This window comes from Marmota marmota, unplaced genomic scaffold, assembly GCF_001458135.2.
Source record: "Marmota marmota marmota unplaced genomic scaffold, marMar, whole genome shotgun sequence".
Lineage (NCBI taxonomy): Eukaryota > Metazoa > Chordata > Mammalia > Rodentia > Sciuridae > Marmota > Marmota marmota.
Genome location: NW_025999977.1, coordinates 42477912 through 42501002, shown reverse-complemented (window position 1 = coordinate 42501002; position 23091 = coordinate 42477912). Strand labels below are relative to the sequence as shown.

The 23091-nt window shown below is 35.4% G+C and overlaps 1 protein-coding gene across 8 annotated transcripts in view; it reads right to left on the bottom strand.

Annotated features, from left to right (window-relative positions):
- The window catches only part of Itsn2 (intersectin 2), a 134762-nt gene that overhangs the window by 111308 nt on the left and 363 nt on the right, over positions 1-23091 (bottom strand). For 6 of the 8 annotated variants that reach the window (XR_007348163.1, XR_007348164.1, XM_048804736.1 and 3 more), the window contains exon 2: positions 1257-1320. Coding sequence is in view for 6 of the 8 variants with exons in the window: in XM_048804736.1 (XP_048660693.1) it covers positions 1257-1287 (31 nt within the window). In the remaining 2 variants the exon portion in view is untranslated. Of the gene's footprint in view, positions 1-1256; positions 1324-23091 lie in introns of those variants that run through there. The other 2 variants (XM_015479923.2, XM_048804740.1) reach the window with 1 other exon arrangement.

Sequence of the window (23091 nt, the reverse complement as noted above, 5' to 3'; positions counted from 1 at the left end):
AGCCTCAGCCTGTCCTGCTTTTTTTTTAATGTTCATTTTGTTTGTAAAACCTGAAGTTGAAACTTATAACTAAACTGTATTTAATGTAAACTCTTTCATACCAGGCATGGAAATTCTCAAACTTGAGTAGAGCATGTTACTAAAATTACTGCCTTAATTTTAAACTTACATATATACATCCTATGGAAAAAAATTATTATTCAATATTAAAAATTTATCTATGGCACCAATCTCCATAATTCCACACCATTTCCACAATGGAAGCAATGCTTACATTAATCCTTTTTCTAAAAAGAACTTTTAAGAATGCATCTGTAGATAATTTTTTACAATTAAGTTCAACTATGGGTGACAGACAATCCAAAATAATAGGGGCTTATGAAAGACTTTTTTCACATAAATTCTTAAATAATAGTTCTGAAAAGGGAAAAAAAAAAAATCACAATACCCTTACACTAAATGGTAGCATCAAAACAGAATTGCTTTGTGAAGATGATGGAATGGTGATTCTTCTCTCCTTTTTAAAAAAATGTTTAATATTATTGTTTTCAATTTAAATGTTAAAAAATTGACTTTACTCTCTATAACCTTATATTTACCACAACATTAATAACTCAGTATCTAGATTTTTTAGCAATTTAAAAATCTAGTACATTTTTCTCAACTCTAAATAATACTCACAATAACTTAAGAATTAAGGGTAGCTTATTTGTATTTGGAAAAAAATTAGAATCAGAACACAAGCTTTAAAAGTTTTCATTACTAAAATTACTTACACATTTTCTTTTAAAATGTTTCATGTTAAAAATTATATATGTCAGCATATAAAATGCTTTGTAAAGGGAAAACTTAATCTTATATGTGTATTAGTAAATGAATTTTTATTGGTTTCATCTGTCTTCAATCATCACACTATCAAAAACATCCTTACTCTTCACCTAACAGCACTCTGTTTTTTGTCCTCCAGTTTTATGCACAAAACACAAAATCATTAACTGTTCAATGACAAGTTATTTTTAACTATTCAATGACAAGCACACATTCCAAATGATAGTGCAGAACATGCTTATTAGATATGTGAAATGTACTGCATAATATTCTAATGGGAGATACATGCAGTGTTCTGAAATAAATTATTAATTAATATTTTCAACAAGAATACTTCAATTTTATATTTCTAAGGTCAAGAAAAATTATCTACCAAGAAAAGCCCATACATATCCTTCTCATCTTGCCACAAGCACAAAGCTCCTTACCATTCATAGCTGTGGGAAACTGAGCCATCATGGTCCTGAATTTTTCTTGCTAGCTCTTATCCATCTGCAACATAAAAACATGGTGCCATTAATAATACAACAAGGGCAGATCACAGCTTAGTACGTTCAGTAAGCAGTAGGAATGTCTGTCCCCTTCAGTTCACACTTCTAATGGGAAACAATGCAGAGCTTCTGCTGAACAGGCAGAATTTACATTTGGGGAAGGGTGGGAGATTTTGTTGGATAATGGTGCTGCCTTAAATACATAACCATTTAAAAGAAACAGCCACATATTTAATAGCAAATACTGAATAAATAGACCCTTGGTATGAACCAACATTCTTACAGAAATTTAGTTTAGGAGCGAGGAAGTGCTGTTTTAACTATGTAAGAATTTATCTCAGGGAAATTATGTAAAAATAGATGGAAATCCATAATACTCTTCTTTTTAAAAAAAATCCCAAACAATAAAAATATCCAAAATAAATGCAGCAGAGCTCTTTAAACCCTACAAGTTTAAAAAAATAGTCTAAATTAGGGTACTGGAGCTATAGCTCATGATACCACACTTGCCTAGCATGTGTGAAGTCCTATGTTTACCCCAGCACTGCAAAAAAAAAGTCTAAAAGTAACTAGTTTAAAATACAAATATAATTATTAAAATACACGTTTATTTAAACATAACTAAATGTGCTGGGCAAGCATTCTTCACTAGTAAGAGAAGTGCCTCCGGAAATTAACAGCTCTGAGTTCAAATTCAATCTATTTTCCTAGCTGTGATCATGAAAAAGTTATTTAACCTTTTTTTCAGTCTCAAATTTCTCATCTATATAAAAATACTCTGCAGGGATATTTTTAAAATATTAAACATAATCCAGTGCACTCACTACCTGACATATAGTGTGTATTTAATAAAAGGTTTGTTATTTTGCAAACATCTAGGAAGGGAGAATGCATTATCCTTTTGAAATCTGACTTCATCATTTAACTGTGAATAAATTTGAAATTCAGCATTGTCTCATGGATTTTGAGGGTAGGACTAGCCAGGGAAAATGAAGGCCTAGCAAATTTATAGTAATGTGCTTGGTAATTAAAACCATGGAGTTGGGCAAGATGTGGCACTTCTATAATTTCAGCTACCTGGGAGACTGAGGCAGGAGGATCACAAGTTCAAGATCAACCTTGGCAACCTCAACAACTTAGGGAGACCCTGTTTCAAAATTTTAAAAAAAAAAAATGGTTGTGGAGGGGCTGGAGATGTGGCTCAGCAGTAGTGCGCTCAGCTAGCACATGCGAGGCACTGGGTTTGATCCTCAGCACCACATAAAAATAAGTAAATAAAATATAGGTATTGTGTCCAACTACAACTATAAAATGTATATTTTTTTAAAAAGGGGGGCTGTGGATATAACTCAGTGGTAAAGTGTCCCTCAGCTCAAACCATAGTATTCCCCCCTCCCCGAAAAAAAGGAAAACAATACTACAACAAAAGACCACTTAGCATTTCATTCATTTCTCCAAGTCATTTAAATATTAGTATTTTTATAAGCCTAAGAAAAATATTTGCACAGGCCATTTTAAACAAAGCAGGCATAAAGTGGTACACATGATGACAGACGGTGTCACCAGTAAAACTGGCTGACTAGCTGCCAGGAAGTGTTACAAGGTACTATTATCTTAGTGAATGCAGTTTGCTTATGAATCTAATCCTCAGTTTTAATGAGCAGAAATATGACTGTATTTCATATCTATTCAGTGACTCAAACTAACAGAAAAAATTGTACATAAATCCAATTCATTTATTTACATGACAACTAGCAGCAGCTTTTCTCCCTATAGGGCAAACTATTTAATCTTTTTTTTTTTCCCCCTTCAGTACTGGGGATTGAATCACCCAGAGGCCACTCTACCACTGAGCTACATCCCCAGCCCTTTTTATTTTAATTTTGAGACAGGGTCTAAATTGCCCGGATTCAACTCAAATTTGTGATCCTCTTGCCTCAGCCCCTCAAGTATTGGGATTACAGACATGACCCACTGTGCTCAGGCCATTTATTACATTTTAACCATATCACGGTGTGATAAGCAAAAGGATTTAACTTACATAAGAATGGTTAATGGAATCAGGGACTGACAGTCTGATACATCCATCTACATCAGGATAAGCCAGGACTGGGCAATAGGGATGAGTAAACCTTCACTGAGACTTTTGAATGGCACTGCCTTTGACTCCTAGCTTTTCTATATATTGCTATTATAATATCATCCTCCTTGCCAAAGTGTATATTCTTTCTTTATATAATAAGCTTTACTGCAATGGAGCTTTAAACCTGTTACCACACTTAGACTTCACCTGTCTACTTTTACTGGGTAGGAGGAAACTTCAACTATGTTTGGGTTGGTTTTCTTCATTCCTTTCTCAAAAGGTGAACTCTGGGTATTGGACTTGTTTTCAGAAAAATAATGCCAAAACTGTTGAGGGGTAGTTGAAACTCCTAAAGAAGGTACTATGTTGAAACTTTAAGGATGAGTAAGAATTGGGAATAACCGTAAGTTTCAGAATCTTGGACTTGAACCTGTAGGTGACAGGAGTTTTACAAGGTTTTAAGGAGAAGAACTTATATTTAAGATTGACAATCAACATGAAGAAAAGTACAAGACTAAAGCAGGGAGATCAATCACAGAAGAACCGAGAGCAACACCCAGCACTGGATCTAGAACAGTGGCAGCAAGAACAAAGATGGGATGAATTGGAGAAACAGTGAAGAGTTCAAAACAAGCAGAATTCACTGACTTCAGATATGAGGGACTATGGAATAAAAGGAATCAAAGAGATAACTCTCAGAATTTGTGAGACTGGGTAAACTGAGGTGTGACCAGCTAAAAAATTTACACAAAAGGAAGTCTTATAAACCAAGTTAGGACTACAACTTCCTAAAATACTGAAATTCTACAGACTGATGAACCCAGGATAACTCCATTTTAAGATTGGAAGCCATCACATCACAAAGTCATGAAAAGTTAATTTCTGTTTTACTATAAATTACTCTGATTTCTAAACTTGTTTGGAATGCCTTGAACTCACCCATGCCTGGCTTTCCCTGACAGATAAGAACCCTCTCTAAAATCTTACTGACGCCTTATAAGTCCTGGCTCCTCCTGACCAGATAACAACCCTCTCTGAAACCTCAGCGGCATAAATTCTGATGTTGGGATCTGAATTTACTCCCTACCTTGAAATATCATGCCATGTAGATCATTAACCTACTATCTGCCTTTGTACTATGCTTGTCAAAATCCTGTTATATGTAAGTACTCAAGACACCCACCTTCTGCAACTTTTTGTGCTATAAAACCATGTTCCTGGAGAGCTGGGGTAATGATTACTAGCCTGGGATTTTGGGAGAGACAGTCCTAGCCAGTTCCTGTGTATACAAATACAAGCTTGCTTTTATTTGATTCAAAATTGGAGTCGTGGTTCAACACAAACAAGCAAAACATTTTTACTTCCTCAATATTAAATTATTGAAAGCAATGTAAAGCCAAAATAAGATGTATACCTGCAGAGTAACTACCTATTTACAGACATGCAGTAGCAAGCACCTCTCTTTTGTTAGCTTTCCGTGACTAAGACAATTTTAAAACAGGAGAAAATTCACCAACAGTATTACATATAACACATAAGTCTATATGTCAGCAAGTGTATTACTAAAGATAGTGTGAACAAACAGAAAGACAAATGAGGAATAGAATGCCATGGTCATAAAGCCTTAATCTATCATATGGAGGTGTAAATTTATAAGTCATCTATCTAGAATCTTTAGCTAGTCACCATTATTCTGAGTATAACAGTGCCATATGGTAAATGCTCAATAATCACAGGCATGGTCCTAACCAGAGAATGATGGACAGGAAGGGCAAATCCCTTATGATAAACTGAAGGTACTTAATATTACAGAACCTTCCTTGCTTCCTATGTGGGATTTAGCTCTCCACATATACAGATACCATATCATAACATTACATATGTATACAACATCTAATTGACCACGATAATATCTAAATATGGTAGCGTGCCAGGCACTGGCACCTATATGCATACCTATAATCCCACCTACTTAGAAGGCTAAAGAAAGATGATTGCAAGTTCAAGGCCAGCCTGGCAACACCCAACTTGGTCTCAAAACAAAATCAAAATGCTGGAAATGTAGCTCAATGGTAGAGTGTTTACCTAGAATATGTGAGGCCCTGAGTTCAATCCCCAATACCACAAAATAAATAAATAAATATATGATAGAATAACTTGTTGGAATCATTAAATTTTTAAAGCATACCACTGCATATGTTATATTTAGACTAATTCTCTCTGCCCCACTGTGGAATAATTACCTCATGAATAAACAATTCTAGTCTACTTGCAATTAAAAATAAAATTGTGAAAAATACAATAGATATATAAGACTATGTTTTACATTTTTAAAACACAATTATGTTTTACTTCACATAATTATAATAGTTAATAATGAGTATTTACTATTAATTCAACATACTTCTATTGATCTACACGTCATGTTTAATATTCACAGAATCCAATACCTTCCAGGTTCTGTCCAAGAAGCTTTATACACCCTTGATAATAATATTTCATACTCCTCACAAGATCCCTGCAAGTCAGATGATATTATATTTATCTCAAAGATGATGAAGCTAAGAGGTTAGATTAGTTGCCCAAATTCAATCATGAAACCAGGATGATATCCGATGCCAATCTTAACTCTAAAGCCCACAAACTTCCCTTCTCCTCTCTTTTAAACAGAGTTAGCAATTAATGATGAGTAGGTCATAGGTTCCTATAAGCACAGGTAAACTTAATGTTGGTGTATTTCTTTGTAGGGGAGAAGAAAAACAAGTCGAGGCTGCCTCCTAACACACAGGACATCAATCACATACCTAAATTGGGGATAACTTACCTCTTGGTATAATCCTCTGAAAAGAAGAAAAAGAGTAAGCAACATCTCCTCGGTTACATGCCTGGTGGCTGTCCAACAAACACCCTTTTCTACTCTATAGAAGGAATGACATGTTACTAGGGGCATTTTTGAAAGTTTGCAGTCATCATAATTTGAACTGTGCTAGTTATCTATTTAGAATATTCATGTGGATATTTTTCTGCTCTATAAAAAAATAATACAGAACTGCCATACCATTTGTAGAAACCAAGAAAATATACTTGGTAGATAATATGTATTAGAGCAGGATGTAGTGGCACATCCCTGTAATCCCAGCAACTTGGGAGGCTGAAGCAGGAGGATGGCAAGTTCAATGTCAACCTTGGCAACTTCTCAAGACCTGCTAAGAGCCAAGTATATGATGCATGGCATTTTTGGTCGAAAGGTGACGCCAGCTAGCCATTGAGATGATATGATTATGTTAAGATTTGCATTCATATGGATATTGGACTCCTGCTGTTCACCTAGGCCGGCTACGGGACTCCTGGAGAGTTCCCATTGGTTGGGGAAGTACAGTAGGAGGGAGTTCCGGGGGAGGAGCTCTCTCTGCGGTCTGGGAGGACGCCGCGTGGGTGGAAAAAATCTTCCCGGGCGGTACCGGACATTGGCGGCAGTTTCAAAAAATAAACTTTGTTCCTGCTTGAGTGGCTCGTGATTTTGTGCCCAGCCAGACTGCGGCAAAGACCCTATTTCCAAATAAAAACAAAAAGGGCAGGAGATGTAGTTCATTGGTAAAACATCATGGGTTCAACCCAAGGTATAAAGCAAAGGAGACTGCTTTGATTTAATATAATCCAAATGCAATTTGGAGAAATCACCAAATATAATTTGAAGAATTAAGAAAATGTATTCATATTAAGAAAAATAGAAATGCTAGGACAGAAGTAGGAAATCATCTACAGAAGGTCAGTAGGTGGAAGGGTGGCACAAATCTTAGCCATTGTAAGAAGTGGCTCAATTACAGTCAGATTTTTCTTCAGAAGCAGAGAACTATAGAAATGATGACTTATAGTAATTATTTAATACAAAACTGAACAATTTTCAAGAAGAGAAAACTAAGAGACTTGTACAAACTCACAAATTAAATAGCAAAACTGGTCTCAGAAACCACATCTCTGATGTGCATGTCCAGTGCCCTATTTTTAAAACAAGTTTCCCAACTTGCCCAATCACATCACCTGGGACATTGACAAATTCTACAGATGTCCAGGTCCATCATTTGGAGACTCTGATCACTAGGCTATTATATGAGTTAGAACAAAAACCTCCTAAAACAGTTTCCCATCTTTAGGACCCATCCACAGAGCTACTAGTTTTTTCCTAAAACACTCATTAACATTTCTATCCTGCGTAAAGTCTTCCAATGAATACAAGTTAAAATCCAAATTTCTTGGTATGAAGAATCTCACCCCAATCTACTCTAACACTTTCACTTGAAGACACTTTCCCTGATTCTTTGGTCCTCGGTACACCAACCTTTTCTTGAAACAGTGATGACCTTTCTTTTTTTTTTTCTTTCCCTTGTTCCTTCATAAAGAACTGCTCCATCTATCGTGGTCACGGTGCTTTCTTCTGATTCTTCAACTCCTCCTCAAACGTCATTTCTTTAAAAGACTTCTATCCTCTCTAGCAGTTAGTCACTGTCTCCTCGTTATGTCTGTAATACTAGTTCAATGCATAATAACCTCATTTAGCTCACTGCATTTCCATTTCACATTTTCCTTATTTAGTTCTATATGACTAGTTCATAAATGAAACTTCCCAAAGAAAACAAGATTTATTTGCTAAACAAATAAACGGAGTAGATGGGTAATATGGTTGACACGGAAACAAACAAAGCAAAGGAAGCAGGGAAAGAGGCAAAGCCAAACTAACATGCAGAAAGGTCTGGTGCAAAGCAGATAATGCTCCAAACTGCTTCCTCAAAACTCGACAGACACCAGAGCCATGGATATTAAACCAAACTGTCTCCTGCAAATAGCTATTCTGTAACTTGATTGCTTCTTTTAAGTATATGTTTAAAAACAGAAGTTTATTTCTCATTGAATTCTGCAGGCTTTTGCTTGGGAGTTATGAGGAAAGTTTGGGTTTTTCAATTATACTTTGAATCATATTAGTTAACTACAGCTTGCTTTAAATTTGAGGAAAGACCTGACATTCAAGAAAGCAACACAGTCAAGTTCCTGAAGGTATATTTTTATAAAACTTTCTAGTGCTTCCTCCACTCCAGCACATGGTAGGTAAACAAGGACAATTCTAAAACTATACTTGCTGATTAGTTTAGAAAATTATTCCAGCTTCATCTAGTTCCCAAAGAGATCAAAGTCAGTTCTATATGAGAATGACTGGAGCAAAAGTGCCTACTACTTTAGTTTCTACACTAGGAAGAAATTCAGAGTACATACCTATTCACCATCTACCCATTCATTTTTTTTTTCATTCATTCATCAAATATGAATGGTCATTATAATAAAAGGATTTGAGAAATACTATGAGAACCCAGAGAATAGACCTCTCACTACTTGGGAAATAAATCAAAGTATGGGACATGTTACAAAGGAGGTAATATTTGTCTAACAATTACCTAACATGAGACTAGTGACAAAGTGAGTGAACTCCAGTGTCCTTGGAATGAATGACACTGTATAGGTAATGGACAGGGACTGTTACAAAGAAAGTTAGTTTCTGAGCCAAAGACAGTGACTAGTTGAAAGAAGGAAAGAACCAGTATTACAATAGGACCACTCCTACTGTCTCCTAAAGACATTGTGATTTGAGTAATGTAATTTTGAAGAATTAACTTAATCTTAAGAGTTAAGAGACCTTAAAGAACCCAGCAGTCTTCAAACTGTGCTCCCTAGTGTTCTAGAAGTTTAAAGGAGGTTCAACAAAAATGGAGTAAAGAAAAAGAGTAAAAAGTTGGGAAGTGATAACCACTTCAATGAGAGAAGCTCTAGTTTTAAATATTTCATATTGAGGCTTCTTTGTAAGAGTTTATCTGATGATTTAAAAAAAAAATCCAGTCACTATACTGTTTTGAAAATGAATGGATGCTGGGCTGGGGATATGGCTCAAGCGGTAGCACGCTCGCCTGGCATGTGTGCGGCCCGGGTTCGGTCCTCAGCACCACATACAAACAAAGATGTTGTGTCCGCCAAAAACTAAAATAAATAAATAAATATTAAAATTCTCTCTCTCTCAAAAAAAAATGAAAATGAATGGATGCTGTATTTTGTCAAATGTTTTTGCTGCATCTATTGAGATAATCATGTGATTCTTGTATTTATGTTTATTGATGTGGTGAATTACGTTTATTGATTTCTGTATGTTGAACCAAGCTTGCATTACTGGAATGAAACCTACTTGTTAATGGCGCACTATCTTTTTAATGTGTTTTTGTATGTGATTTGTGAGTATTTTATTAAGAATATTTTGCTGGGCATGGTGGCACACACCTGTAATCCCAGTGGCTTAGGAGGCTGAAGCAGGAGGATCAAGAGTTCAAAGTCAGCCTCAGCAACTTATTGAGGCCCTCAGCAACTCAGGGGCCCTGTCTCTAAATAAAATAGAAAAAAGGGCTGGGAATGTGGTTCAGTGGTTAAGCGCCCCTAGGTTCAATTCCTGGTACCCATCCCCCCACCAAAAAAAAAAAAAGAGAGAGAGAGAGAAAGAACTTTCGCATCTATGTTCATCAGGGATATTGGCCTGAAGTTTTCTTTCCTTGATGTGTTTTTGGTTTGGGGATCAGGGTGATACTAGCTTCACAGAATGAGTGTGGAAAGGTTCCCTCTTTCTATCTTATGGAATAGTTTGAAGAGGATTGGTGTTAGTTCTTCTTTGAAGGTCTCATAGAACTCAACTGAGAATCCATCCCATCCTGAGCTTTTATTTTTGGGGTTGACTTTTGATAGTATCTTCAATTTCATTGCTTGAAGTTGATCTGTTTAAATTTACCATGTCCTCCTCTGGTTCAATCTGGGTAGGTCATATGTCTCTAGGAAATTTGTCAATGTCTTCAAGATTTTCTATTTTATTGGAGTATAAGTTTTCAAAATAGTTTCTGATTATCCTCTGTATTTCAGAGGTGTCCATTTCCTTTCCATCATGAATTTTAGAAATTTGAGTTTTTCCCTCTTTCTCTTCATTAGCATAGCTAAAGGTTTATCAATTTTATTAATTTTTTTAAAGAACCAACCTTTTGTTTTGATTTTTGTTGTTTCAATTTCATTGATTCTCTGATTTTAATTATTTCCTGTCATCTTCTGTGTTTAGCATTGATTTGTTTTTCTTTTTCCAGAGTCTTATGATGTCATTATATCTTAAGTTATTTATTTGGAGACTTTCTAGTCTTTTAATGAATGAGTTCAGGGTTGTGAACTTTCCTTTTAGAACTATTTTCATAGTGTCCCAGATTTTGATATGTTGTGTCATTATTCTCATTTGCCTCTATTTTTTATATTTCATCCTTGATTACTTCTGCTATTCACTGATCATTCAATAGCATATTATTTAGTCTCCAAGTGTTAGAGTAGCTTCTATTTTTTATTATATCATTGATTTCTAATTTCATTCCATTGTGATTAGACAGAATGGAAGGTTTTACCCCTACCTTTCAAGAACTGAAATACTTCCCATTCCACCTCAGTTTCATCTTATTCCCATGTGCCCTCTCTATTGTGGAACTACCTACCTCCTCAATGATACTGCCACCTTTTCTATGAAAACTCCCTTTGCTACATTTCATCTTGTCTTTAGCTCATTAATATAATACTATCTAACATTAAAAGGTTTTGTTTTCTGCCTGCCCTACCTCTATTAGACTGCAAGCTCCTATTAATGTCTTCATACCTAGTGCCAAGCAGTCAACCACATGGTAGACACGAAAATATTCTTCAAGCATAAACCCTTGATTATAAGAGATTAGCATACTTTCAACTGCACAGAGGACAAGCAGACTAATACACTGGAACTTAAACTCTGAAAACAGATCAACCAACTTGAATCTTAATCTCAGTGCAATGACTCCCCAGGTTTCTGGACTTAGACATGATATAGCCTCAATTTGCTAATTTATAAATATGGATAATTGTACCTAAATGCCAAGTTATTTTAAGGCTCAGACACCATGTGGCAAACAGAAGGTGCATGTAAATGATGGCTATTACAACTGTTAATCAATATTAATTAAACTAGTCATTAACCAACACGATTTCACTGAAACAACAAACAGTCGTATCACTTATACAAAAATGAATGTTTTCCTCTGGGGCTGGGGCTATACCACATGTGAGGAACTGGCTAGATTCTCAGCACCACATAATAAATAAATAAATATATTGTGTCCACCTACGACTAAAAAAAATTGTTTTAAATAAAAATAGGGCTGGGGTTGTAGCTCAGTGGTAGAGCATTTGCCTCACGCATGAGGCTCTGGGTTCGATCCTCAGCGCAACATTAAAAAATAAATAAATAAAAATAAAGACATTGTCTCCACCTACAACTAAAAAAATAATCAAATAAATAAAAAATAAAAGAAAAAAGAATGTTTTTCTCATTTAAATATTTGAGAAAAACATACTTTTAATATTTTCAGTACTAATTCTATTAATAATTGGCTTCAAAGAAGATAAATGTCTCTACACAAATTTAATTCTCAGTTCTATTTCTGCAACTTAGTCTCTGCAGTTTAGGATGTTTAAACACAAATTATAAGCATGGATTTTTATAAATGTTCAGTTTTGCCCACAAATAATCAACAAGAGGGCATAAAAGAAAATAATGATAAATTAATACTGAAGCAGTTAGTAAAATTATGTTGAAACTATAAATTAAACTGATTTTAGAAGAATCTGTCAATAACTCTGAACTTGTGAGAATTCACCCATACAAAAGGGAAAAAACACCTAACAATAGCATGTGACTCAGCTTCCACTGTTGTGAAGAGAAGGGGGGGGTAACTACTTAGCCTATTCCCATCTGTCTCATATGAAATGTAAACATTAAAGCAAAACTATTTACTTGACTCAAAATGAATATGGGGAAAAATTTGGAGAGATGCGTCACTTTCACGTAAAATATCGCCTCTTTGAAACAAAGATAATTTTCAGAGTTTTGAAGCTCTAAAATACAAGGAAGACACAAGGAAAGAATAAACATTCATCTATATGACTATTTAAGAATTCCTTCGAAAACAAAATTAGAAAGTAAACAAATGGGGAAAAATCATGACAAATTATTATGATCAATTAATATTTTTAATGTTCAGAGAGCTATTTAAATAGATAATGAATACATCAAGACCTCAAATAATTTACTGAAGGAAATAAAACTGACTAATAAATGTTAACATTACTAATAAGAAAGAAAATGAATACGAAGTTTTGTTTTGTTTCTGCTTATAAACTTACATTAAAAAAAAAAAAAACGGGCACAGTGGCATATGCCTGTAATCCCAGGGGCTCAGGAGTCTAAGAGAAGCTAAGGCAGGAGAATCGTGAGTTCAAAGCTAGCCTCAGAGACTTAGGAAGGCCCTAAGCAACTCAGTGAGACCCTGTCTCTAAATAAAATATTAAAAAAGGACAGGGGGCTAGGTTGTGGCTCAGCGGTACAGTGCTCATGTGAGGCACTGGGTTCGATCCTCAGCACCACATAAAAATAAATTAAAAATAAAGTAAAGATATTAAAAAATAAAAGGACTGGGGGGTGGTTAGGGTTGTGGCTCAGTGGTAGAGCACTTGCCTAGCATGTGTGAGGCATTGGGTTCGATTCTCAGCAATGAATATAAATAAATGAATAAAATAAAGGCCCATCAACAACTATAAAAAAAGGATTGAGGATGTGGGTCAGTGGTTAAAGTGCCCCCTTGGGTTTAATCCTTGATACCCAAAAAAAAAAAAACCACCTTGGCTAATACCCAGGGGCCAGCAATGGTGAGAGAAACTGGGTGCTTGTAGACATAGCCTAAAGAAGTAAAAATCAGAATAATTCTTCAGAAGGTAATTTGAAAATATATACCAAGAATCCCAGGCTGAGGCTTAGTGGTAGAGTGCTTGCCTCACATGTGTGAGGCATTGGGTTCAATCCTCAGCACCACATAAAAATGAAAGAAAGAAAGGAAGGAAGAAGGAAAGGAATAAGGGGAGAAAGGAAGAAAGAAAGAATATGTCCATCTCCAAATAAAAAATTATTTAAAAAAGAAAAGAATCCTACCAACTTAATTTCCTTAATCTGTCATAAGGAAATAATAGTAAATATGAAAAATGCTTATTTACAAAGATGTTCATGGCAGCATTAGTAATTACAGAAAAAAATGAAAATAATGTTAAGTGTCCAACAATGGAATATACTAAGCCAAGTGTAATGCTACCACCTTTAAAATCAAATCCATATATGTGAATTAAATCCTAATAAAACTAATTTTTTTAAACAGTTAGAATATATTAATATAAGAAGTACTATATAGGGTTGGGGTTGTAGCTCAGTGGTAGAGCACTTACCTAGCACATGTGAAACAACTAATAAACCATGTAACATGAAAACTGCTTATGTTCTTAGAATTTAAATGTGTATGTTTATCATTATGAGAAAAACAGTAGCAAAAAAGCAATACTTATCAAGTGCCAAGCCCTTGCTATCACTGATAACACCATTATGAGGGCCACCCTAGGAGGGTCTCCAGACCTTAGGCATTCACTAATTGTTAAGACTGACCCAAGATAAATCACACTTTTTAAAGGAAGCCTCACTAAATATTTTCATAGGCCCTTGGGAATGTTAAAAACAAATTTTTGAGACTTAATTGAATTTTATTTCAGAAAAGAAAGGCAAGATTAATAGTGCCCCTCACTCAGACAGTAGTAGAGCAGCAGTCCTCGTTAACCTAACCAATGAACAGGCCTGATTATTACTATTATATTTATTATGATATGGTCATATCAAATATATTGCCTATTCATCCTTACTACAACAAAGATAAGTATTATTATGATATCACTTTTTTATTCCAGAACTGGAGATTGAACCCAGGGCCTCACACATGATAAGCAAGTGTTCCATCAGTGACCTACATCCCAGCAATTTTAAATTTTGAGACAGGGTCTGGCTAAGTTGCCAACACCGCTCAAACTTGTGATCCTCTTGCCTCTGCCTCCCTAAGTAGCTGGGATTACAGGCATGTGTCACCACACCTGGCTGAAATCTTCACTTTCTAAAGAAAAAACCTGAGATTTAGTGAAATTGTTATACTTACAAAGTTAATAGGCTGAGCCGGAACTAAAATCCCAATTAGTAAAACCCACTGTTCCTTACTACAATGTTACATTGTAATATGTATACAATATATACATAGATACAAACAAACAAAAAAGACTCAGGAAAGGGGACACCAAAACATAATTGTCAGTGGATGATAGATTTGGAATGATTTTTTTTTTTTTTAACTATCTTGCAAAGTTTCAACAACTGGCATGTATTGCTTTCATAAAAGTGTTTAAGTTACATATGAGAAACAAAGTTAAATTTAAAGGGGAAAAAAGATTTATAAAGGAATTGAATTTACCCTAAATGACAATTACATTGTTAATATGTATTAAGTGCTCATTTATTCTTCTTCACCACCAGCAATAAGTATATCTCAAAATTAAATTAGCAAATTAAGAGAACATCTCTTATCAAAGCCAGAACAGAAGTCAGAAACAAAACAGGCTGGGGAGAAAAAGAGTTGAGGTCTAATCAAATGTGTTCACAGCCTGGAAAAAGATAGGAAAGGAACTTGAAGTCTCCAAAGATTAAAAACTCAGGGCTTGTTCTCTGGGACTTCTGGTGAAGGCTTCTAGTGGACTAGCCTATCAATTCATCAAACTTCCCAATGCTTTTCAGAATCTTACCAAGATGAGGTCAGAACTTTCCCTCCAACTTCTCCCATTACATTAATAAAGGGGGGAATCAGAAGAGAAATTTAAAGCTGTTTTATGGGAGTACAGATATACAACCTAGAAGATTCAAACATTCTAAACTGTAAAAAATATACTGGGGTCAAAGGATTTATTCCTTAGACTTTCCCACAGGCAAGGTTAGTAATCCTCTAAATTATTTTAAACAACCTCCCAGAACTTGTTTTCACTCAAGTTTAGTCTCTGGGCTTCTTCCTCTTTCCCTTCTCCCCCACTAGCCTGCAAAGCCCAGTTTCAATATTATTTCCTCAGTGTAAGTCTTTCTACTTATATACTAAGATGGTTGATTCACTTCTTGACATCACCAGCATCACCATGAGCACTCAAATCAACAAATTTTTACTGTGTCATCAGAGGTATAAGAGAAGGGAATGCAGAAGAAGAATAAGACCTAAAGTTATAATTCCATATAACTGCTATAATTATGTAGGATAGAAGAAGGACACCTTAGGAAAGTACAAAATTATTAGATGAACAATCCCCAAGGAAATGACTCCTAAACTGAGTGACAAAAGACTTAACAACAGGTATCCAGTAGCTGGCTATAAGAAGGAAGGACATTTTTAGGAATTGGGAAGAAAAATGGCCAACAGCACAGAGAAAGTCTGACAATTTAAAAGACAATGTCAAAGGACTTTGTAAATGGGGCTACTCTAGCACTACCTCATAGGAAAAATTGTAAAAATTAAATGAATAAATGTAAAACAATTAGTATATATTAACATAAGAAGTATTATACAGGGTTGGGGTAGTAGCTCAGTGGTAGAGCACTTACCTAGCACTTAATGTAGCACTAGGTTCAATCCTCAGCACCACATAAAAATAAATAAAATAAAGATATTATGTCCATCTATAATTAAAAAAAATTTTTTTAAAGAAGTACTATATAAATGTTAGCTATTATTATTTTTTAAATTCACACACACACACTCACCCAAAAAAAAAGAACTAAGAAACAAATTGGGGGTAGGAGGATAATACCTATACTTTAGAGGTTTTACTCTTAATATATAAAGAATTCTTAGGGGCTAGGGATATAGCACTTGCCTATCATGTGCCAGGCCCTAAGTTTGATTCCCAACACCATAAAAACAACAAAAAAATCTTAGAAATAAATGAAATAAGCATGTCAGTGAAAAAAAGAAAAAGGCAGAGATCAGTATTTCTCAAGAAAAATGAAAAAAATCAGAACCTTTTTTAATTACTCAGAGAGAAATTCAAAAAAGGTAGTCAAAACTGGATTTTTTAAAGTCAATGTTTCCAAGGATATGGGGAAACAAGACTGGTTTTACTCATACTTTGATACTGATGAATTTTTCTGAAAGACAACTCAGTGATATATTTACATGGGCCTTAGAGATACCCATACCTTTTAATCCAATATTTCCATTACTAGAAATTTATAAGGAATTAATCACAAGAGTGAACGCAAATACAGCTACAAGGACATTGAATATGGCATAATTTAAAATAACAAAAAATAGAAACTACCTTAATATTAGATGAACAATATAGTAAAGCACAGTATCAAAGTCAGACTGAGATCATATCCTAGATCTACCAATCACTAGCTGTGTGATCTTAGGCAAATTATTAAACCTATCCTTGCTCAATTTTCCCAAGTGTAAAGTACGTAACAGAACACCTGCTACAGAGAAGCTAAAGACTAAAAGAGTAAAAATACATATAGTATCTCAAAAAAATAACTAGGATATACTAAATACTTACTAAATGTTAGATATTATAAATATTCAGTAGTAGCAGGGTCATATCATAAAGCCAATAAATATATACTGTGAGCTAGGCATGGTGGTGAACACCTGTAATCCCAGCAACTCAGGAGGCTGAGGCAGGAGGATCAAAAGTTTGGGATTAGTCTCAGCAACTGAGTGAGACTATCTCAAAAAAATAAAAAGGGCTGGAGATGTGGCTCCAGTGGTAAAGCACCGCTGGGTTCAATACCCAGTACCAAAAAAAAAAAAAAAAAAGGATATTGTAGATACATATATAGTGAAATAGAACAATGTTTTAATAATGCCAATAAGCTGAAAAGTAAATTACACAACAGGTGAGGGATGTCGCTCAATGGTATAGTACTTGCCTAGCATGTTTAAGACCCTGGGTACAATCCCCAAAACTGCCCCCCCCCAAAAAAATAGTAAGCTACATAAGAGAATACATGATATAATTCATTCTATCATCTGCAAAGAAAAAATCCTAGAAGGAGATCTATCAAAATATTAACAATGCTCACTGGGTTCGGTGGTGCATGCCTGTAATCCCAGCAATTTAGGAGACTGAGTCAGGAGGATTGAAAGTTCAAAGCCAGCCTCAGCAACTTGGTGAGGTGCTAAGCAACGCAGTGAGAACCTGTCTCTAAATAAAATACAAACAAGGGATTGGGGGTGTGGCTCAGTGGTTAAGTGCCCCTGAGTTCAATCCCTGGTACCAAAACAAATAAAATAAAATAATAATGGTTACCTTTAGGTAATATGATTATTTGTGACTATTATGCTCTTTAAATTTTTCTACAGCTTTCCAATTTTCTACACAGAACATTTATTATTCAGCACCATAAAAAATAGTACACATAAAAAATCAATAGAATTTTAAAACAAACACAATGCAGCACTTTTAGGAAAAATCAAAATAAAGCATCTATTTTAAACCATTTGAAAAATCTCTGTTCTAGGCTCACAATGTGCCTGGAGATTTTCTTTCTTTCTTTCTTCCACCTGGCTTAAGTGAATAGAAAAATGAAATATTCAGTGATCTGTGGGGCACAAACCAAATAATACTACTAAAATAATAAACATTTATCTTAAATGCGGTATTCTGAAATACTGTTAAGTTTCTGATTTTACACTAAGGATACCCTTTACTCATAAAATATCCATAATAATCCTTTAATTTTGAATTCCTAATTTTTATGGCAACAAAAAGCTTCACTCAATCACTTCCCTTACTTAGACACACTCCCTACCACACTTCCCACTTATTTTCTCCATGGCACTTAGCAATTCTAATTTCTATACACATTATTGTCTCTGCTCCCTTTGTTGAATGTAAGTACCACTACAGCAGAGTTTTCTGTATATTCTGTTCACTGGTTACAGGATTAGTGTTTGGACCAGTTTCTAACACATGAGCATTCAGTTTTTGCTAAATGAGAGAATGAACAAATGAATTCCACACCATGAATTATAAGTAACTTCTGTTGATCTTAACTTTTAAAGAGGAAAGAAAGTAATTGGGAATAAAGAAAGTTAAAGCAGAAAGGGGAGAAATACTTTTTTTTTAAGAGAGAGAGAGAGAATTTTGTTAATATTTATTTTTTAGTTATCGGCGGACACAACATCTTTGTTTGTATGTGGTGCTGAGGATGGAACCCGGAGGGCCGCACGCATGCCCGGCGAGTGCCCTACCACTTGAGCCACATCCCCAGCCCTCTTTTTTGTTGTTGTTAATCAGTGAAGATAAAGATGAGAAAAAGTAACCTCGTGAAAAGAACAAGATTAACAATGGATTTAAGAGTAAACTGCAGCATGTGCTCTTTCAAAATGCAAATTACCCCATGTTATAAAGACCATAAAGCTCAGGTACTGGAGAGGTTTGGAGTTACAGGGTATCTAATCTAAATGGCTCTTTCCATCCCAATCATCCAAGTTACTCAGCTCTCTGGAACACAGTGGAACCCTAAGAGTAGGAACCAGGATGCTGAAAGAAGAAGGTAAAAACTTTAAGTAAGAATCAATGGAATGAGAACCAGACATGCTGGGAATGATGGAAGGACAGGGAATGCCTTCCAATATAGATTGTCTCTGCAGCAAGACAAAAATCCATTTATAAGCATTTCACTAGAACTTTAGCAAAGGAAAACCTAAAATGCTTCTAGTAAGAAGGCTTTTCTTCTATCACTTGGATTTTCAGGACTTAATTTAAAAGATTAAAGAAGGAATGCTACATTTGCATTCCCAATCCATCCATATCACTCCCAACAAATTTCATTAATCTTTGAAGTTCTTACTTAAACTCCCTAAAAGTGTTTCAAGTTGACTAAAAAGTAAAGGCACCAATGTCATATAAGTTGTGAGATTTATTAACTTCAATTTCTCAATTCTTATATTCAAGTGGTCATTTTACAAGCTCCACAAGGCATATTAGATGGAAGACTGAGGAAGAAGGGGTAGTAGTGTGGTTAAGTGTCCAAATATGGCAGTGCTTCAGCAAAAATGAAATTGCAAAGCAGAGGTTACCAGGGCCCTCCTAAAAGTCAGTGGAAACCCAGCCAGCTCCTTATCTATTTGGATACTATGCGCAATTTGATACTATTCTTTCCCAACATCAATCTCTCTAATCAAGTCCTCTTTTCACCTGAATTTAAAGATTTTCAAGTGATAATCCAAAGTAATGGAAATTAAAGGGACTAAATGGGCAGATGCTTTGTTGGGTGTTAGGAGATGGGAATATGTGTCAGTTCTTCTACTCTGTTTTCCAGACTTCCTATATGGATTATTTTGATAAGATTAAAATGAAGGGCAAAAAGCTAATTTCTTTCCCAGTTACTAAAACAAAGATCCCTTCCTCCCCCAAACAAAGAAATAAGCTAAATTAGTTCGAAATTTCTGACTGAGCAAGTTGGAATAATAACAGGTAACATTACCCACTGACACTAAGCAGCAGTCACTCTACTAAGCCCATTACGTACAGCACTGATATGAGTTCTATCCCCATTTCACAGATGTGGAAACAGTAACTTAGAGAATTAGAGTAATTTGCCCAAGGTCATACAGTTATTTAGTATTGGGGCTAGGGGTAGGAGGTCTAATTTGAGAGCCTGTATTCTCATCTAGTATAGTTATGATGACAATATGCAAAATTTTTATTAAACTACATATACTTTTTCTAAAATAAACATACATTCACAAATAAAAGAATCCAGAAAACATAAAACAGTTGGTTAAATAAGACAGGTTAAATGTCTACCAGCTGGAAGTAGACCCCTAAATGTCTACACCATAATCACTACTGAGTTAGCTTCACAGTAAACAACTAAATTATTCAGTGTTCTGATGTAGTTGTAAAATTCTTTTTAGTTGAATCTCTCAAAATGCTACTATACATTCTTCAAATGAAATAGGCTGCCCTCTTAGGAATTGTGAAAATACATTAATTCTTGATGTATTCACTGTCCTAGTTCTGTTCAGTTTCCTCCCTTCCTCCCCAACTTCCGCTCTGCCTTCATATCCTTTAAGACCAGTTAAGTTCCTCTTTCTTAAGAATATCTATCTATATGCATGCTTTACCCAAGAGAACGCAAACATTAGTGTCTGTGCTCAATAACTGTAGGGTGATACAAACTTAAAAAATGAACTCAAGCAGAAAAAGAGCATTTCTAATGCATCTTCTGCTTTAGATCTATGCAACTACAGAACTAATTCTAAACATTCTTATTTTTCTGCTTTATACTTGGAATCCTGTCTTTCACAATTTCTTGGCCTATTTTTCAAAATATTTTTTCCACAAACTTTCCCATAAATGAGAAATTTTAAAAACAGGCCAGGTGTGGTGGCATACTCCTATAATCCCAGTAGCTTGGGAGGCTGAAGCAGGAGAATTGCAAATTCAAAGCCAGCTTCAGCAATTTAGCGAGGCCCTAAATGACTCAGAGAGACCCTGTCTCAAAATAAAATTAAAAATAAGGCTGAGAATGTGGCTCAGTGGTTAAGTACCTTGGGTTCAATCATCAATACCAAAAACTAAAAAGTGAAACAAGGAAATGTACTGTTAAATGGTAGTATATCACATTTTAGTAATGTAAATAACTTATTCTAAATCATTTCTAAAATTTAAATGTTTTATAAGTACAGTGTATAAAAAATTTTGGTTATTTATCAATACCTAGTATGTACTTTCATTCATTCACTAAATAAATAATTATTTAATGCCCATATAACTTTTTTTTCCCTGAACCAAGATGAGTGGACACAGGTGCTGAAGGATCCTGGCTTGAAATCTAGCTCTTGTACTTAGAAGCTCAGAGATGTAGTCAGTTAAACTCCAGGTTAACATTTCATTTATTTATTTGATGGGAGGACAATAATTACTTCTAGGGTCTTGATGAGTTTAAATAATTATGTAAAAAATAGCACAGGGCCTAAAATTAGTAAGTACTTTAAAAATGACAACCACAATAGACACCTTATAATACTTAAGAAAGTATAGTTGAAAGAGATGGCTGATAAATGTTCTCTCTTATTAAAAAGATAGAAAATTGTGAAACACTATATTAAAGATATATTAAAACTAAAAATCCAAGGGATGTGGAGGCCTACACATGTAATCCAGCCACTCAGGAGGCAAGAGGACTGCAAATTCAAGGCCAGTCTCAGCAACTTGGTGAGAACCTGTCTGGACCTCGGGAGGGCCTAGGGATGTAGCTCAGCGGCAGAATGCCCCTGGTTTTGATCCCCAGTTATCTTTCTCCAAACGTGTATTCGTGTATACACAGAGAATGCTAAAAATCCTAAGGTTATGTAAGAAATTTTCCACTTTTTAAAGAGAGATATACTAACTACATAGGTTAAAAGATAAAAATAGGAAAACATGAAAAAGATGGATAAAGAAAACCCTGAAAGCTGTCAAGCATGGGTAATTAGTGTATTCTATTTTTGTGAAAATACAAAAATTTTAAGCCATAAATCCCCAGAATGAGCCTAACATATTTCCTCATATTCGGGAGAAATCAGGATTTGAACCTTGAGATGTGTTGAACTAACAATGGTACTCAATAATTTAATACTGGTCAAGTTTTCTCAAACCAGTCTACTTTTCAATATAAAAGTGAACACAGGGAATACTTACTGAATGTATTAAACGGTAAAAAATGCAAGCTTTTCAGCTGCTTGTTAGTACTACAGCAGCAATACACATCCCCTAACCCCAGTGTTCTTCAAAAATACTTCCACTTTAAAAATTTAAGGCAATCACAGACACGGCCTCCAAACCTAAAGGTGAGCACATCAGAGTTGCCACTAACTTCAAATTGTGAAGGACTCCATTATTAATTCGTATAAAGATTTTGTGTGATGTTTCTCGGTTGCCTCTAGGTCTTATTTTTCACTTTTTTTTTTTTTAGATGTATCGCTGCATAACAATACAGTACTACCCGCACGCACGGAGAGAGTGGCCATTAATTTCTTTGAGAGGCTTAAGAAGCTTAACGTACAGTCCTGGTACCTAAATTAAGCTGACTAACAACACAAAATTTCAAGTCACACCTTGCCTATCTCTGCGCAAGCAAGTCAACACTAGTAAAACAGACCAGGAGCACAGAGTAAAGCCCTAATCTCTGTGCTAACCTTAATTCCTATCGTCAAGAGGTCGGCTCTGTCAAAAATATTCTTAACTCACTATGAATCTGCGTTTCAAGTGAAGCCTACTAGCTCTCGGCAATAGTTCAGCAACAAAGCACAAGATCCATAAATCCAATAGAGCCTATTTCTGCAGAACGAAAGCCCTCTGCAGTTTCAGTCTCGGTTTACCCATTCATTATGCACAGGCAGGCGTCGTTCTCGTTTTTATGAGCAATAAACTTTATTCTGGCTTCAGAGATCACACCTCTCCGCGCCCCGGGCAGACCCTGGAACTCAGCAACGCCCAAGTCAGATTTTCACCTTCCCCAACTTTGATCCCGGCGAGAGCGGACGCCCAGCATCCTCCTGTCGTCCTCCCGTGACTCGGGCCACTTTGACGCACCGGGATGCGGCTCACCTGACACTCTGCACCAACCACTACCAAAGGGGAAAACCCACTCCGCCAAAATAAAATGGGTCCCGGAGCAAGCGTGCGGGTGCCCCTAAGCCGGTCTTCTGC